The sequence below is a fragment of the Loxodonta africana genome, chromosome 11 (assembly GCF_030014295.1).
Source record: "Loxodonta africana isolate mLoxAfr1 chromosome 11, mLoxAfr1.hap2, whole genome shotgun sequence".
NCBI lineage: Eukaryota > Metazoa > Chordata > Mammalia > Proboscidea > Elephantidae > Loxodonta > Loxodonta africana.
The window spans coordinates 107187566-107207038 of record NC_087352.1 but is presented as its reverse complement, the minus strand read 5'-3'; the positions used below and the strand labels follow the sequence as shown (position 1 = coordinate 107207038).

General features: G+C 40.5%; 2 protein-coding genes across 2 annotated transcripts in view; both read right to left on the bottom strand.

The window, feature by feature from the left end:
• Nucleotides 1-2736, bottom strand: part of CEP192 (centrosomal protein 192) — a 214678-nt gene extending 211942 nt beyond the window's left edge. The window contains exons 1-2 of the mRNA XM_064294755.1: nucleotides 2573-2736; nucleotides 375-500 (exon numbers count right to left, since the gene is read on the bottom strand). Of these exons, the coding sequence (XP_064150825.1) occupies nucleotides 375-500; nucleotides 2573-2736 (290 nt within the window). The remainder of the gene's footprint in view (nucleotides 1-374; nucleotides 501-2572) is intronic.
• Nucleotides 2737-3597: 861 nt separating this feature from the next.
• SEH1L (SEH1 like nucleoporin) overlaps nucleotides 3598-19473 on the bottom strand; it is a 91748-nt gene continuing 75872 nt past the window's right edge. Inside the window, exon 9 of the mRNA XM_064294757.1 lies at nucleotides 3598-3707. Within this exon, the coding sequence (XP_064150827.1) occupies nucleotides 3632-3707 (76 nt within the window). The 3' untranslated portion in view covers nucleotides 3598-3631. The remainder of the gene's footprint in view (nucleotides 3708-19473) is intronic.

The following is a 19473-nucleotide window of genomic DNA, read 5'->3' as shown; positions in this document are numbered from 1 at the left end:
CATTTTCTACGTTTTTCAATGAGCATATATTACTTTTAGATTCAGAAAAAATATTTTGAAAGGTTAAAAATGTTCATGATTAATTTTAGGGGACCGTGAGTTTATGTTAATGAGGGAGGAACCACTCAGAAAAGAAAGGTGAGAATGGTTGTGCGACCTGATAAACTGGACATGTAGAAACTGTTTAGCTGCTGTGTTTTGCTGTGTATATTCTCAACAAAATGAAATTTAAGAAAAAAATAGTATGTGATTAAAATAATTATAAAGAAAACGGTAAAAGATTCTGAGACATAAAGAGACAATCACACTTTCATCTTCCATAAAACTGAGTGAGACTTGCTTTAACGTAAAGTAAGATTAAGGTATGAACTTACTCATCTTCATGGAAGCTAAGCTGTAACCTCTGTTTTGGTTCAGCATCACTCTGGCCACTGTGAGATGATTCAGATGGAACTGAAAATTTCCCTTCTAGTAAGTAAGATGCCTGGATATCGGAATACCTACACACACACACACAAAAAAAAATGTTGCTTTAATTGTTAAGAATTATGCACATTTAAAATCCACCATGACACAGGGCTGCATGATAGTAAAACCAACCGCCTGGAGTAAAAACAAATAGGGCCCCAGAGAACAGCTTAGTCAATTGGCATAACATAGTTCACAAAGATAATGTTCTACATTCTAGTTTGGTGAGTACTATCTGAGGTCTTAAATGCTTGCAAGCAGCCATCTAAGATACAACTCTTGGTCTCTACTCGTCTGGGGCAATAAAGAATGAAGGAAATCAAAGGCTCAAAGAAGAAACTAATTCACAGGATTAACAGCCCACATGAACCACAGCCTCTTACGACCTGAGACCAAAAGAACTAGATGGTACCCGGCTACCACTAACAACCATTCTGATCACGGACACAATAGAAGGTCCCAGATAGAATGAAAAAAAGATGTAGAACAAAACTCAAATTCCTAAAAAAAGCCAGGTCTACTGGACCAATAGAGACTAGAGGAACCCCCAAGACTAATGCCCAAAGATAACTTTTGAACATGGAACTGAAGCTATTTCTGCAGGTCACCTTTCAGCCAAATGACAGACTGGCATACAAAATAAAACGCTATCACCTGTGACTAATGTGCTCCCTTAAACAAGCAACTATATGAGACCAAATGGTCAACCCAAAGGCAAAGGTGAGAAGACAAGGAGGGGAAGGGAAGCTAGATAAATGGAACCAGAACACAGAGGATAGAAAAAATGAGAATGCTGACACGCTGTAAAAATTGTAACCAACAGCACTGAACAATTTGTATAAAAACTGTTAAAGAAGAACCTAATTTGCTGTGTAAACTTTCACCAAAACACAATAAAATAAAATATTACTAAAAAAATAGGGCCATGGTGTTCAAAACCATCATCCTACGTGCAAAACACAGAAAATCTGTGTGTCAGCAATGATGTGTTAATATGTATCAAATGATAAGTCACAGAAATCTTTAAGTTGAAAGAGTTTTTAGAGAACTAATCCAACCCCTTCACTCCAAAGATAAAGATAATGCTCCTTACCAAATGTTTAGGTTGAAAGAAGGTTGCAAAACTGAATAGATACTAAGCGTGGACAAAATTTACATTTTACACAAGGACCTAACAACACATATGGAGACAGAAAATAAGGTATATTCAACCAAACATCTATGTGGTTATAAAAATGGGAAGAATAAGAACACAAAAGTTGGTTTAGTTCTACTAAGGAAGAGAAACTTGACTAGGGAACTGAAAGTTGTTAAAAAGATAAGTGCTAAGTTATTTCAGAAGTATACAACAGACAGAAGAATAGAAAGAAAATCATGCAAGTCCAGAAAAAAGGTGAACCTGGCTAAAATGAACTACGCAGCTCTAAACAGGCATCATGACCCTAGCTCTAGCCATAGGCGACTGGGCTTGGGATGGATGCCAAGCTAGACCAGGAGATCATGACATTTTAAGAGACCGTTCATTAGTCTCCTTGTGTAGCTGGAAATGTAACGTGGTTGCCACATTCTATAACACTGAATACAAGAGCAGATAAATCCAGTGTATTGAAAGAGAGGAGAGAATGAAACCATTACACAGAGGGAAGTGGAGAGGAAAGACAGACCTCAGTCTTGATCGCTCCCCAGATACTGATTCCTGTCCTGTTTTGCCACAGCTCTACATTCTTCCCTCTCCATTTAATGAGGTACTCCTATATTCTACCATTAATTTCCCTACTGAATTTCACTAACTAGAATTGGTTTATATTAACGAGCAACCAGTAAGGCTGAACAAATTAAGTCCAAAACGCCATGAACAGAAAAAAAAAAATGTCAACCAAAAGGTCATTGGTGTTCAAGTGCAAACTCACCCATACACCCAATAAGACAATCAGATAGGGAAAGAGTTTTATCTTTCTTTATTAATTTTAAATATTTGGCCATCTCCCTCATATATAAACCAAAAAGCAAGCTTGACTAAGACATTTTATGTAAGTATCAGTGTATCGTAGGTTTTATAAACCTAAAAAACAAAAAATATATCACCTGCTCAAACAAATCTTACCTGTTATCAGCACTGGCTCTATTTCTAGCAAGTGTGGAAACAGCAACAGGCAAGCCAAGATTTGAAGAAAGAGTGACATTTTCCAAAATGCCACTGTTACCAAGTAAGGAATTGGTTAAAAAGCTTGGAAACGATTCCTCTCCTATACCTCGAAAATCTTCCATCTCACTGCAATAACAACAATATTTTCATAAATCAAATGTTACCATAAAACTTTTTCAAGTGATTAAGTGCAGCAGTCTCAAATATTAGAAAACTTTCAAATCTCAGGAGAAAAACAACATTTTGTGGAATATATCTAAAAAAGGGATACTACTGGCAAACTTTCTGAGTTAAAGTAATTCTCAGACTACTTTGTTACTTTATATCTGAAAATATAAACATCAAACTATGGTCTTCTAATCCACATAATAACGAAATATGACACAGTTTAATTTACCCTTGGCTTAGTATAGCAAGGAATATACATTGCCACAAACTTACCTAGGAAAGAAAGCAAAAGCATAACATCGATGGTGCGCACAGATTACTCCAGAAAATATTTAACCGAATTTAATAGTTATGTACTCATTTTAATAGCGAAAAATATAACTAGTAAAATCTAGCCATGATTTCAGAAATTACTGCTAAAGATGAGTAATTACAGTTTAAAAAGTGAGTCATTCAAAGCAAATGTTGAAGTTAAATAGAGTATAGCTGATATATGGACAAGGAAAAATGGTAAAAGCAGGGCACATGACTAAGTCTGGAAAACACTGGCATAAAATCTACACCGTGGGGGTGGGGGGGCAGATCAAGATGGTGGAATACCCAGATGCTCGTGCAATCCCTCTCACAACAAAGACCCAAAAAACAAGTAAAATGATGACATTTATGACAAGCTAGGAGCCCTGAACATCAAAAGAAAATGGACTGAGTAGCAGGAAGAGGGAGACGGTTCAGAAACAGAAAGGAGCTACCGGACCAGAATCACCAGGATCCCTCAGGTACCATTCACAGGAGCAGCTACGCGGGCTGGCAGTACCTTCAGGATCCCTCAGGCACCGTTCCCTGGAGCAGCTACACGGGCTGGCAGTACATTCGGCCTGCGGTTTCGGAAGGCAGAAGCAGCCAGGTGCACAGCCTACTCACACCTCTGGAACCAGAGAAGAACAGCGCTATCAGTAAAAGCTAAGTACTTGCAAATATTTTACCATGCCCCAAATCCCCAAGCCATTCAGTGGCTGTTGATTTCCATGGGCCTGAGATTGGCTGTGTTGAGCACCTAGAGCCATCCATACTCCAGGCCATGGAGAGGGAATGAATTTGCAGTTGGGGATAAAGATAATTTGCCACCTCCACTAACTGGGGGAGCTCAGGACAGAAGCAGCTCCTATCCAGACATAAACAGTCTGTGGACTTTGAATACCTCTCCCCCTGCATGGACCTCTGAGGGCCTATATCAGGAAAATAGGCCCTTGTTGGCAGACTGCAACTGTTTCAGCCGTGCGGTGGAGAGGGAGATGTTGGATATTTGACAACACATTGCCTATTAAACAGGGTCCTCACCTACCCACATCAGGAGCCGAAGGACTGGTAGCTCCACTCAGGTCACCCAGCCACCCGTGACAGGGGTCCAAGGATAACTGCTACCTACCAGTCCTTACAAACAAAAGCAGGGGGTACCCACGGTCCATCTACAGAACCCACCCGTGTACCCTGAGGAACAGGGACCCACTTTCCTCACAGACATTTGGGGGATGGTTCGCAGCCCCTGCAACCAGATACCGGTACCTACACCAATCACCCCTGCTCCTCTAAGATCGCAGGACAGAGCATGTACCACACACTTGATGATCACCTACGTGGACAACTGAGCTGAATTCATACAAGAAAAGTGAATGGACTCCTAGACTAATATACCTGATAACAGCTGTAGCCACCTGGTGACAGGACATCAGAGCTCCAAAGGCAAAAATAATCAAGCTAGCTCACTCAAGCAACCCATTTGGGCATATCAAAACAAAACAAAGCAAGATGCAAGGACACGGTAAGCAAACATAAAATAAATTAATACAATGATGTACAGATGGCTCGGAGACAACAGTCAATATTAAGTCACATAAAGACACACACCATGATCACCTCAACAAGCTCTCAAAACAAAGAACCAACAGATCTTCTGGATGAAGGTGGCTTCCTGGCATTACTGGATGCAGAATTCAAAATAGTAATACACAGAACTCTTCAAGACATCAGGAACAAAATTAGAAGGGAGCTCCGGCAAATCGCAGAACAAGCCAAGGAACACACAGATAAAGTAATTGAATAAATTAAAAAGTTATTCAAAAACATAATGAAAAATTTAATAAGCTTCAAGAATCAACTGAGAGACTGCAATCAGAAATTCAGAGATTAACAATAAAATTACAGAATTAGACAACTCGATAAAAAGTCAGGGAAGCAGAATCAAACAAGTGGGAGGCTGAACTGGTGAGCTTGAAGACAAAGCACGTGGCAACAATATATTTGAAGAAAAATCTGATAAAGGGATTTAAAAAAGTAAAGAAACGTTAAGAATCATGTGGGACTCTATCAAGACAAATAACCGACAAGCGATTGGAGTACCAGAACAAAGAGCGGCAACTGAAAATACAGAGTCGTTGAAGATTTGTTGGCAGAAAACTTCCCCGATATCGTGAAAGATGACAAGATATCAATCCAACATGCTGACTGAACTCCACATAAGGTAGATCTTCAAAGAAAGTCACCATGACATATTATAATCAAACATGCCAAAACCAAAGATAAAGAGAGAATTTTAAAACCAGCTAGGGAAAAATGAAAAGTCATCAACAAAAGACAGTCAATAGGAATAAGCTCAGACAGATCTGTTCATTCTTTTGCCAGTCCACGGCGTATTCAATATTCTTTGCCAACACCACAATTAAAAGGCGTCAATTCTTCTTCGGTCTTCCTTATTCATTGCCCAGCTTTCAAATGCATATGATGCAAGTGAAAATACCATGGCTTGGGTCAGGTGAACCTTAGTCTTCAAGATGACATCTTCGCTCTTCAACACTTTAAAGAGGTTCTTTATAGCAGATTTACCCAATGCAATGCGTCTTTTGATTTCTTGACTGCTACTTCCATGGTTGTTGATTGTGGATCCAAGTAAAATGAAATCCTTGACAATTTCAATCTTTTCTCCGTTTATCATGATATTGCTCATTGGTCCAGTTGTGAGGATTTTTGTTTTCTTCATATTGAGGTGCAATCCATACTGAAGGCTGTGGTCTTTGATCTTCATTAGTAAGTGCTTCAAGTTCTTTTCACATTCCGCAAGCAAGGTTCTCTCATCTGCATAACGCAGGTTGTTAATTAGTCTTCCTCCAATCCTGACACACCATTCTTCTTCATATAGTCCAGCTTCTAGTATTATTCGTTCAGCATACAGATTGAATAGGTATGGTGAAAGAATACAGCCCTGACGAACACCTTTCCTGACTTTAAATCAACTTTAAACAACGCTAGGAGCCCTCATACAAGGCATAAACACTATACAAAACATTACTAACAATGCAGAAAAAAAACTAGCTAACTGGGATCTCCTAAAAATCAAACACCTATGCTCATCCAAAGACTTCACCAAAAGAGTAAAAAGATTACCTACAGAATGGGAAAAAGTTTTTAGCTATGACATTTCCAATCAGCATCTGATCGCTAAAATCTACATGATACTGCAAAAACTCAACTACAAAAAGACAAATAACCCAATTAAAAAATGGGCAAAAGACATGAACAGACACTTAACTAAAGAAGACATTCAGGTAGCTAACAGATACATGAGGAAATGCCCACAATCATTAGCCATTAGAGAAACGCAAATCGAAACTACAATGAGATTCCATCTCCAACAAGGCTGGTTTAACCCAAAAAACACAAAATAATAAATGTTGTTTAAGAGGTTGTGGAGAGACTGGAACACTTTTACACTGCTGCTGCGATGGTAAAACGGTACAAACACTTTGGAAATCGATTTGGCACTTCCTTAAAAAACTAGAAATAGAATTAAAATACAATCCAGCAATCCCAATCCTTGGAATATATCCTAGAGAAATAAGAGCCTTTAAACAGATACATGCATGTACACTGCAGCACTGTTTACAATAGCAAAAAGATGGAAGCAACCAAGGTGCCCATCAATGGATGAATGGATAAATAAATTATGGTATATTCATACAATGGAAAACTACACATCGATAAAGAACAATGATAAATTCGTGAAACATTTCATAACATGGAGGAAACTGGAAGGCATTATGCTGAGTGAAATTAGTTGCAAAAGGACAAATATTGTATAAGACCACTATTATAAGAGCTCAAGAAATAGTTTAAACAGAGATGAAAATATTCTTTAATGCCCACGAGAGAGGGGACGGAGAGAGGAAGAGGGGTTTTCAGTAATTAAATAGTAAATACAAATCATTTTAGGTAAAGGGAAAGACAACACAATACAGGCAAGGTCAGCACAACTGGACTAAGCTAAAAGCAGAGAGGTTTCCTGAATAAACTGAACGCTTTGAAGGTCAGTGTAGCAGGGGCAGGGATCTGGGGACTGTGGTTTCAGGGGACATCTAAGTCAATTGGAATAATAAAATCTATTAAGAAACCATTCTGCATCCCACTTTGGAGAGTGGCATCCAGGGTTTTAAACACTAACAAATGGTCATCTAAGATGCATCAATGGGTCTCTGCCTACCTGGAGCAAAGGATAATGAAGGGCACCAAAGATGCAATGTGATTATGAGCCCAAGAGGCAGAAAAGGCCACATAAACCAGAGACTACATCAGCCTGAGACCAGAAGAACTAGGTGGTCCCTGGCTACAACTGATGACTACCCTGACGGGGAACACAACAGAGAACCCCTGAGGGGGCAGGAGACCAGTGGGATGCAGACCTCAAATTCTCATAAAAAGACCAGACTTAATGGTCTGACTGAGACTAGAAGGACCCTGGAGGTCACAGTCCCCAGGCCTTCTGTTAGCTCAAGACAAGAACCATTCCCAAAGCCAACTCTTCAGACAGGGACTGGACTGGACTATGGGACAGAAAATGATACTGGCGAGAAGTGAGCTTCTTCGATCAAGTAGACACATGAGACTATGTGCGCAGCTCCTAGCGGGAGGGGAGATGATAGGGTGGAGTGGGTCAGAAGCTGGCTGAATGGATATGAAAATAGAGAGTAGAGGGAAGGACTGTGCTTTCTCATTAAGGGGAGAGCAATTAGGAGTATACAGCAAGGTATATATAAATTTTTGTATGAGAAATTGACTTGATTTGTAAACTTTCACTGAAATCACAATAAAAATTAAAAAAAAAAAAGTTTGTGAGCAACCATCTAAGATACTCCACTGGCCCCACCCCATCTGAAGAAAGGGAAAATGAAGAAAACCAAAGACACAAGGGAAAAGATTAGTCCAGAGGACTAATGAGCCACAACTATCACAGCCTCCACCAGACTGAGTCCAGAACACCTGAATGGTGGCCTGCTACCACCACTGACTGCTCTGACAGGGATCAAAACAGAGCTGGAGGAGGCGGAGCCAAGATGGCGGACTAGGCAGACGTTACCTCGGATCCCTCTTACAACAAAGACACGGAAAAACAAGTGAATCGATCACATACATAACAATCTACGAACCCTGAACAACAAACACAGATTTAGAGACGGAGAACGAACTAATACAGGGAAGCAGCGATAGTTTCCAGAGCCTGGAGCCAGCGTACCAGTCAGGTACGGCACAAGCACAGAGACCTGCTCCACCCCCCTGAACTAACCCCGGGAGGGGGACCAGCCGGTTCCACGGGCGGCGTGGGACGCAGCCGGTAGGAGAAGTCCCCGGGAGGCAGTGACTGATCTTGGAGCAGAAAGAGCAGCATCCGAGCCGGGGAACCGTCCCGTAGGGATTTGGACTGCTCGCAGGTACGCCATAAACACGGAGAGTTGCTCCACCCCCTGAACTAACCCCGGGAAAGGGACCAGCCGGGTCGCGCGGGCGGCGTGGGACGCAGCCGGTAGGAGAAGTCCCCGGGAGGCAGCGACTGGTATTGGAGCGGGGAGAACAGCGTTCCAGCCGGGACACTTGGTCGCGGCACAAGCACGGGGAGCTACTCCACCCATCTGAACTAACCCCGGGAGGGGGCCCACCTGGTTCACGAGGGCGGCACGGCCACGCGGCTGCAGGGAAGAGAAGTCCCCGGGAGGCAGCGACTGATTTTGGAGTTGAGAGTGCACCGTCCCAGTAGGGGAGCCTTGACGCTGGGCGTGGGGCTGGAAGCGGAGGATCTGACCGTGACTCCAGCGGGCCAGACCCCCTGGGGGCAATCTCCACACAGCCAGCACACATAGGCGACGCGCCCGTGGGAATCTCAGATATAACAGTCATTCCAAGCAAGAGAAGCAACTCCGGCTATATTCTGAGGTGCTACTCTCCTATCTCTCTGTTCCCTCCCCCACCCTCCCCAGGCGGCTTCATTAACATCTGAATAGCCTGAGCCAGAGGGAGAACTCTGATAGGGATCTGACTGCAGTTTTTTTTTAGCGGATTTTCTGGAAAAACTAGTTTCCCAGTGATGGCTCGGAGACAACAGTCCATATCAAACCACTTAAAGAAGCAGACCATGACAGCTTCTCCAACCCCCCAAACAAAAGAATCAAAATCTTTCCCAAATGAAGATACAATTTTGGAATTATCAGATACAGAATATAAAAAACTAATTTACAGAATGCTTAATGATATCACAAATGAAATTAGGATATCTGCAGAAAAAGCCAAGGAACACACTGATAAAACTGTTGAAGAACTCAAAAAGATTATTCAAGAACATACTGGAAAAATTAATAAGTTGCAAGAATCCATAGAGAGACAACATGTAGAAATCCAAAAGATTAACAATAAAATAACAGAATTAGACAACACACTAGGAAGTCAGAGGAGCAGACTCCAGCAATTAGAATGCAGACTGGGACATCTGGAGGACCAGGGAATCAACACCAACATAGCTGAAAAAAAATCAGATAAAAGAATTAAAAAAAATGAAGAAACCCTAAGAATTATGTGGGACTCTATCAAGAAGGATAACCTGCGGATGATCGGAGTCCCAGAACAGGGAGGGGGGACAGAAAACACAGAGAAAATAGTTGAAGAACTTCTGACAGAAAACTTCCCTGACATCATGAAAGACGAAAGGATATCTATCCAAGATGCTCATCGAACCCCATTTAAGATTGATACAAAAAGAAAAACACCAAGACATATTATCATCAAACTCACCAAAACCAAAGATAAACAGAAAATTTTAAAAGCAGCCAGGGAGAAAAGAAAGGTTTCCTTCAAGGGAGAATCAATAAGAATATGTTCTGACTACTCAGCAGAAACCATGCAGGCAAGAAGGGAATGGGACGACATATATAGAACACTGAAGGAGAAAAACTGCCAGCCAAGGATCATATATCCAGCAAAACTCTCTCTGAAATATGAAGGCGAAATTAAGATATTTACAGACAAACACAAGTTTAGAGAATTTGCAAAAACCAAACCAAAGCTACAAGAAATACTAAAGGATATTGTTTGGTCACAGAACCAATAATATCAGATATCAGCACAACACAAGGTCACAAAACAGAACGTCCTGATATCAACTCAAATAGGGAAATCACAAAAACAAACAAATTAAGATTAATTAAAAAAAAAAATACACATAACAGGGAATCATGGAAGTCAATAGGTAAAAGATCACAATAATCAAAAAGAGGGACTAAATACAGGAGGCATTGAACTGCCATATGGAGAGTGATACAAGGCGATATAGAACAACACAAGTTAGGTTTTTACTTAGAAAAATAGGGGTATATAATGAGGTAACCACAAAAAGGCATAACAACTCTATAACTCAAGACAAAAACCAAGAAAAACGTAACGACTCAACTAACATAAAGTCAAACACTATGAAAATGAGGATCTCACAATTTACTAAGAAAAACGCCTCAGCACAAAAAAGTGTGTGGAAAAATGAAATTGTCAACAACACACATAAAAAGGCATCAAAATGACAGCACTAAAAACTTATTTATCTATAATTACCCTGAATGTAAATGGACTAAATGCACCAATAAAGAGACAGAGAGTCTCAGACTGGATAAAGAAACACGATCCATCTATATGCTGCCTACAAGAGACACACCTTAGACTTAGAGACACAAACAAACTAAAACTCAAAGGATGGAAAAAAGTATATCAAGCAAACAATAAGCAAAAAAGAAGAGGAGTAGCAATATTAATTTCTGACAAAATAGACTTTAGACTTAAATCCACCACAAAGGATAAAGAAGGACACTATATAATGATAAAAGGGACAATTGATCAGGAAGACATAACCATATTAAATATTTACGCACCCAATGACAGGGCTGCAAGATACATAAATCTAATTTTAACAGAACTGAAAAGCGAGATAGATACCTCCACAATTATAGTAGGAGACTTCAACACACCACTTTCGGAGAAGGACAGGACATCCAGTAGGAAGCTCAATACAGACACGGAAGACCTAATTACTACAATCAACCAACTTGAACTCATTGGCTTATACAGAACTGTCCACCCAACTGCTGCAAAGTATACTTTTTTTTCTAGCGCACATGGAACATTCTCTACAATAGACCACATATTAGGTCATAAAACAAACCTTTGCAGAGTCCAAAACATCGAAATATTACAAAGCATCTTCTCAGACCACAAGGCAATAAAACTAGAGATCAATAACAGAAAAACGAGGGAAAAGAAATCAAATACTTGGAAAATGAACAATACCCTCCTGAAAAAAGACTGGGTTATAGAAGACATCAAGGAGGGAATAAGGAAATTCATAGAAAGCAACGAGAATGAAAATACTTCCTATCAAAACCTCTGGGACACAGCAAAAGCAGTGCTCAGAGGCCAATTTATATCAATAAATGCACACATACAAAAAGAAGAAAGAGCCAAAATCAGAGAACTGTCCCTACAACTTGAACAAATAGAAAGCGAGCAACAAAAGAATCCATCAGGCACCAGAAGAAAACAAATAATAAAAATTAGAGCTGAACTAAATGAATTAGAGAACAGAAAAACAATCGAAAGAATTAACAAAGCCAAAAGCTGGTTCTTTGAAAAAATTAACAAAATTGATAAACCATTGGCTAGACTGACTAAAGAAATACAGGAAAGGAAACAAATAACCCGAATAAGAAATGAGAAGGACCACATCACAACAGAACCAAATGAAATTAAAAGAATCATTTCAGATTACTATGAAAAATTGTACTCTAACAAATTTGAAAACCTAGAAGAAATGGATGAATTCCTGGAAAAACACTACCTACCTAAACTAACACATTCAGAAGTAGAACAACTAAATAGACCCATAACAAAAAAAGAGATTGAAACGGTAATCAAAAAACTCCCAACAAAAAAAAGTCCTGGCCCGGACGGCTTCACTGCAGAGTTCTACCAAATTTTCAGAGAAGAGTTAACACCACTACTACTAAAGGTATTCCAAAGCATAGAAAATGACGGAATACTACACCACTCATTCTATGAAGCCACCATCTCCCTGATACCAAAACCAGGTAAAGACATTACAAAAAAAGAAAATTATAGACCTATATCCCTCATGAACATTGATGCAAAAATCCTCAACAAAATTCTAGCCAATAGAATCCAACGACACATCAAAAAAATAATTCACCCTGATCAAGTGGGATTTATACCAGGTATGCAAGGCTGGTTTAATATCAGAAAAACCATTAATGTAATCCATCACATAAATAAAACAAAAGACAAAAACCACATGATCTTATCAATTGATGCAGAAAAGGCATTTGACAAAGTCCAACACCCATTCATGATAAAAACTCTTACCAAAATAGGAATTGAAGGAAAATTCCTCAACATAATAAAGGGCATCTATGCAAAGCCAACAGCCAATATCACTCTAAATGGAGAGAACCTGAAAGCATTTCCCTTGAGAACGGGAACCAGACAAGGATGCCCTTTATCACCACTCTTATTCAACATCGTGTTGGAAGTCTTAGCCAGGGCAATCAGGCTAGACAAAGAAATAAAAGGTATCCGGATTGGCAAGGAAGAAGTAAAGTTATCACTATTTGCAGATGACATGATTATATACACAGAAAACCCTAAGGAATCCTCCAGAAAACTACTGAAACTAATAGAAGAGTTTGGCAGAGTCTCAGGTTATAAAATAAACATACAAAAATCACTTGGATTCCTCTACATCAACAAAAAGAACACCGAAGAGGAAATAACCAAATCAATACCATTCACAGTAGCCCCCAAGAAGATAAGATACTTAGGAATAAATCTTACCAAGGATGTAAAAGACCTATACAAAGAAAACTACAAAGCTCTACTACAAGAAATTCAAAAGGACATACTTAAGTGGAAAAACATACCTTGCTCATGGATAGGAAGACTTAACATAGTAAAAATGTCTATTCTACCAAAAGCCATCTATACATTTAACGCACTTCCGATCCAAATTCCAATGTCATATTTTAAGGGGATAGAGAAACAAATCACCAATTTCATATGGAAGGGAAAGAAGCCCCGGATAAGCAAAGCACTACTGAAAAAGAAGAAGAAAGTGGGAGGCCTCACCTTACCTGACTTCAGAACCTATTATACAGCCACAGTAGTCAAAACAGCCTGGTATTGGTACAACAACAGACACATAGACCAATGGAACAGAATTGAGAACCCAGACATAGATCCATCCACGTATGAGCAGCTGATATTTGACAAAGGACCAGTGTCAATTAACTGGGGAAAAGACAGCCTTTTTAACAAATGGTGCTGGCATAACTGGATATCCATTTGCAAAAAAATGAAACAGGACCCATACCTCACACCATGCACAAAAACTAACTCCAAGTGGATCAAAGACCTAAACATAAAGACTAAAACGATAAAGATCATGGAAGAAAAAATTGGGACAACCCTAGGAGCCCTAATACAAGGTATAAACAGAATACAAAACATTACCAAAAATGATGAAGAGAAACCCGATAACTGGGAGCTCCTAAAAATCAAACACCTATGCTCATCTAAAGACTTCACCAAAAGAGTAAAAAGACCACCTACAGATTGGGAAAGAATTTTCAGCTATGACATCTCCGACCAGCGCCTGATCTCTAAAATCTACATGATTCTGTCAAAACTCAACCACAAAAAGACAAACAACCCAATCAAGAAGTGGGCAAAGGATATGAACACACATTTCTCTAAAGAAGATATTCAGGCAGCCAACAGATACATGAGAAAATGCTCTCGATCATTAGCCATTAGAGAAATGCAAATTAAAACTACGATGAGATTCCATCTCACACCAGCAAGGCTGGCATTAATCCAAAAAACACAAAATAATAAATGTTGGAGAGGCTGCAGAGAGATTGGAACTCTCATACACTGCTGGTGGGAATGTAAAATGGTACAACCACTTTGGAAATCTATCTGGCGTTATCTTAAACAGTTAGAAATAGAACTACCATACAAGCCAGAAATCCCACTCCTAGGAATATACCCTAGAGATACAAGAGCCTTCATACAAACAGATATATGCACACCCATGTTTATTGCAGCTCTGTTTACAATAGCAAAAAGTTGGAAGCAACCAAGGTGTCCATCAACGGATGAATGGTTAAATAAATTGTGGTATATTCACACAATGGAATACTACGCATCGATAAAGAACAGTGACGAATCTCTGAAACATTTCATAACATGGAGGAACCTGGAAGGCATTATGCTGAGCGAAATTAGTCAGAGGCAAAAGGACAAATATTGTATAAGACCACTATTATAAGATCTTGAGAAATAGTAAACCTGAGAAGAACACATACTTTTGTGGTTACGAGGGGGGGAGGGAGGGAGGGTGGGAGAGGGTTTTTTTATTGATTAATCAGTAGATAAGAACTGCTTTAGGTGAAGGGAAAGACAACACTCAATACATGGAAGGTCAGCTCAATTGGACTGGACCAAAAGCAAAGAAGTTTCCGGGATAAAATGAATGCTTCAAAGGTCAGCGGAGCAAGCGCGGGGGTCTGGGGAGCATGGTTTGCGGGGACTTCTAAGTCAATTGGCAAAATAATTCTATTATGAAATCATTCTGCATCCCACTTTGAAATGTGGCGTCTGGGGTCTTAAATGCTAACAAGCAGCCATCTAAGATGCAGCAATTCGTCTCAACCCACCTGGAGCAAAGGAAAATGAAGAACACCAAGCCCACATGACAACTAAGAGCCCAAGAGACAGAAAGGGCCACATGAACCAGAGACCTACATCAGCCTGAGACCAGAAGAACTAGTTGGTGCCCGGCCACAATTGATGACTGCCCTGACAGGGAGCTCAGCAGAGGACCCCTGAGGGAGCAGGAGATCAGTGGGATACAGACCCCAAATTCTCATAAGAAGACCAAACTTAATGGTCTGACTGAGACTGGAGGAATCCCGGCGGCCATGCTCCCCAGACCTTCAGTTGACACAGGACAGGAACCATCCCCGAAGACAACTCATCAGAAATGAAAGGGACTGGTCAGCGGGTGGGAGAGAGATGCTGATGAAGAGTGAGCTAATTATATCAGGTGGACACTTGAGATTGTGTTGGCAACTCTTGTCTGGAGGGGGGATGGGAGGATAGAGAGAGAGGGAAGCCGGCAAAATTGTCAAGAAAGGAGAGACTGAAAGGGCTGACTCAAGACGGGGAGAGTAAGTGGGAGTAGGGAGTGAGATGTATGTAAACTTATATGTGACAGACTGATTGGATTTGTAAACGTTCACTTGAAGCTTAATAAAAGTTATTATAAAAAAAAAAAAAAAAACAGAGCTGGAGAAAAATGCAGACCAAAATTCAAACTAAAAAAAAAAAAGCTTACTGGTCTGAGAGAAGCTGGAGAACCCCGAGAGCATGGTCCTCCATGCCCTTCTAGCTCAGTGCTGAAGTCACTCCTGAGCTTCTCTCTTCAGCCAAGGATGAGACGTGCCCACAAAACAAACAACACGTGTAACTCAACCCTGCACAGGAGACTAAATGGGTACAGCAGCCCAGGGACAGGGGCGAGGAGGCAGGAGGGGGCAGGAAAGCTGGACTGGAAAATGGGAAACCAAGGTCAAGAAGGAAGAAGTGTGGACATGTCATGGGGTTGGAAACCAGTGTCACAAAACAAGACGTGTATTGCTTAAGGAAGAACTAATTTTTTCTGTAAACCTTCATATACAGCAAAATAAGTAAGCAGCTGTCATCAAGTCAACTCTGACTCCTCGCAGCCCCATGGGCGTCAGCTCTGCTCCACAAGGCTTTCTTTTTTCTTTTTTTTAATTGTGGTGAAAATATACACAACCGAACATTACCAAATCAATTCCTACATGTATGTTTCCTAACACTGATTAAATTCTTCCTGTTATTCTCACTATGATTTTCCAAATTATTCCACCACCACTGACATAAAACTCAATGCCCCCAAAGAAAAAACTCACCTTTCTCCTTACCTCCCATTCCAAGTAACCCCTCGTGATCCTTGGTTTCTATCCATTTGCTGATTTCACCTAAGTGCTATCATACAACATTTGCCCTGCTGCGACTAACGTTTCACCCAGTATGTTTTCCAGGTTCATCCATGTTGTGGTGTGCATCAAGGCTTCATTTCTCTTTACAGCTGGGTAATATTTCACGGTTTTTATAAACCATACTCAGATACCCAACTGCCTACTTGCATTTCCACTCAGAAATTAAAAAAAAAAAAAAGCCAAACCTACTGCAGTTTAGTCAATCCCGACTCGTAGTGACCCTAAAGAGCAGAGGAGAACTGCCCCATAGAGTTTCCAAGAAGCCCCCGGTGGATCTGAACTGGTTAGCAGCCATAGCTCTTAACCACCACGCCACCAGCGTTTCCAAGATATAAGTAGATACTATTAACAGATTCTAATAGTTGCCTAGAGCTTAAAATGTCTAAATCTGTATCTTAATTCTGCCCCAATCCCACCCCCTCAGACAAGACTGCTCTTCAGTCTTCCCCAGTGCAGAAAATAATAACTGTATTCCCTAGTTGCTTAGGGCAAAAACCTTATCACTGACTCATATCTACCTATACCTACCTCTACTCTTCTCTCTCTCATATATATATAAGTATATAGATATACACACATAAATATATACATATGTATATATATACACATATATATCCCACAGGTGTCTGTCAGCTTGTCGTACTGTGGGGGTTTGCATGTTGCTGTGATGCTGGATGCTATGCCACTGGTATTCAAATACCAACAGGGTCACCCATGGAGGACAGGTTTCAGATGAGCTTCTAGACTAAGAAAGACTAGGGAGAAGGACCTGGCAGTCTACTTCTGACAAGATTAAGCCAGTGAATCTTATGAATAGCAGCGGAACATTGTTTGATATAGTGCCAGAAGATGACCCCCTCATATTTGGAAGGCACTCAAAAAACAACAGGGGAAAAGCTACCTCCTCAAAGTAGAGTCGACCTTAATGATGTATATGGAGTCAATCTTTCAGGACCTTCATTTGCTGATGTGGCACAACTCCAAATGCGAAGAAACAGCTGCAAACATCCATTAATAATTGAAATGTGGAATGTACAAAGTATAAATCTAAGAAAATTGGAAGTCATCAAAAATGAAGTGGAATGCATAAACATTGATATCCTAGGCATTAGTGAGCTGAAATGGAATGGCACTGGCCATTTTGAATCAGACAATCGTATGGTCTACTATGCCAGGAATGACAACTTGAAGAGAAATGGCGTTGCATTCATCATCAAAAAGAACATTTCAAGATCTATCCTGAAGTAGGAGATTGGAATGCGAAAGTTGGAAACAAAGATGAAGGATCAGTAGTTTGAAAACAAAGCCTTGGTTACAGAAACAATGCCAGAGATCGCATGATAGAATTTTGCAAGACCAAGGACTTCTTCATTGCAAATACCTTTTTACACCAACACAACAGCAACTCCACACGTGGACTGTGCCAGATGGAATACATAGGAATCAAATCGACTACAACAGTGGAAAGAGACAACAGAAAAGCTCAACAAAATCAGCCAAAACAGACCATCAATTGCTCACATGTAAGTTCAAGCTGAAACTGAAGAAAATTAGAAGAAGCCGAGGAGAGCCCAAGTATGACCTTCGGTATGTCCTACCTGATTTTAGAGACCATCTCGAGAATAGATTTGACGTGTTGAACACTAATGACTGAAGACCAGACAAGTTGTGGAACAACATCAAGCATAACATATGTGAAAAAAGCAAGAGGTCATTAAAAAGACAGGAAAGAAAGAAAAGGCCAAAATGGATGTCAGAAGAGACTCTGAAACTTGCTCTTGAACATCGAGCAGCTAAAGCAAAATGAAAAAATGATGAAGTAAAAGAACTGAACAGAAGATTTCAAAGGGAGGCTTGAGAAGACAAAGTAAAGTATTAATGATGACACGTGCAAAGAGCTGGAGATGGAAAACCAAAAGGGAAGAACACGCTCAGCATTTCTCAAGCTGAAAGAACTGAAGAAAAAATTTAAGCCCCGAGCTGCAACAGTGAAGGGTTCTATGCGGAAAATATTAAATAACTCAGAAAGTATCAAAAGAAGATGGCAGGAATACACAGAGTCACTATACCAAAAAGAATTGGTCGACATTCAACCATTTCAGGAGGTACCATGTGAGCAGGAATCAATGGTACCGAAGGCAGCAGTCCAAGCTGCACGAAGGCACTGGCAAAAAAACAAGGCTCCAGGAATTGACAGAATTCCAATTGAGACGTTTCAACAAACAGATGCAGTGCTGGAAGTACTCACTCGTCTATGCCAAGAAACTTGGAAGACAGCTACCTGGCCAACCAACTGGCAGAGATCCGTATTTATGCCTATTCTCAAGAAAGATGATCTCACCAAAAGTGGAAATTATTGAACTATATCATTAATATCACACACAAGCAAAATTTTGCTGAAGATGATTCAAAAGCGGCTGCAGCAGTACATCGACAGGGAATTGCCAGAAACTGAAGCCAATTCAGGAGAAGATGTGGAACTAGGGATAACACTGCTAATGTCAGATGGATCCTGCCTGAAAGCAGAGAACACCAGAAAGATGTTTACTTGTGTTTTGCTGATCATGCCAAGGCAATCAGCTGTGTGGATCATAACAAATTATAGATAACACTGAGAAGAACGGGAATTCCAGAACAATTAATTGTGCTCATGACCAAAAGGTCCTTGGAAACCCTATGGGGCAGTTCTATTCTGTCCTCTAGGGTTGATACGAGTCAGACTCGACGCCAGTGGGTTTGGTTTTGGGGTTTGAAATGACTGAACCAGCCCCTACTGCAACAAATGCTTCGTCACAATCACCTTCACCTGCTGCACGTGCAGCTTTTAAATCAGTGAAAAGGCTTCGAGCCTTCTCTTGCTCTAAAGCCAAAAAAAAATTTAAAAACCCAACCTGTTGCCATCGCCCAGTCGATCCTGACTCATAGCAACACCACAGGACACAGCACAACTACCCCCTAGGGTTTCCAAGGCTGTAATCTTTGCAATAGCAGACTGCCACATCTTTCTTCACCTGCAGAGCAGCTAGTAGGTTTGGACCACCTACCTTTCAGTCAATGGGCAAGCGCTTAGCCACTGGGCCACAAAGGCTCCTTACCAATTATAACACAAAGCGTTGAGTGCTTTTACAGAGCTTTGCTACGAGTGGGATGGTAACAAAACCCACTGGAAGTGTCCTCAAGAGATAATCCAATACCTATTCTCTCCTTTCCAGAAACGATTACAATTACTCTAAA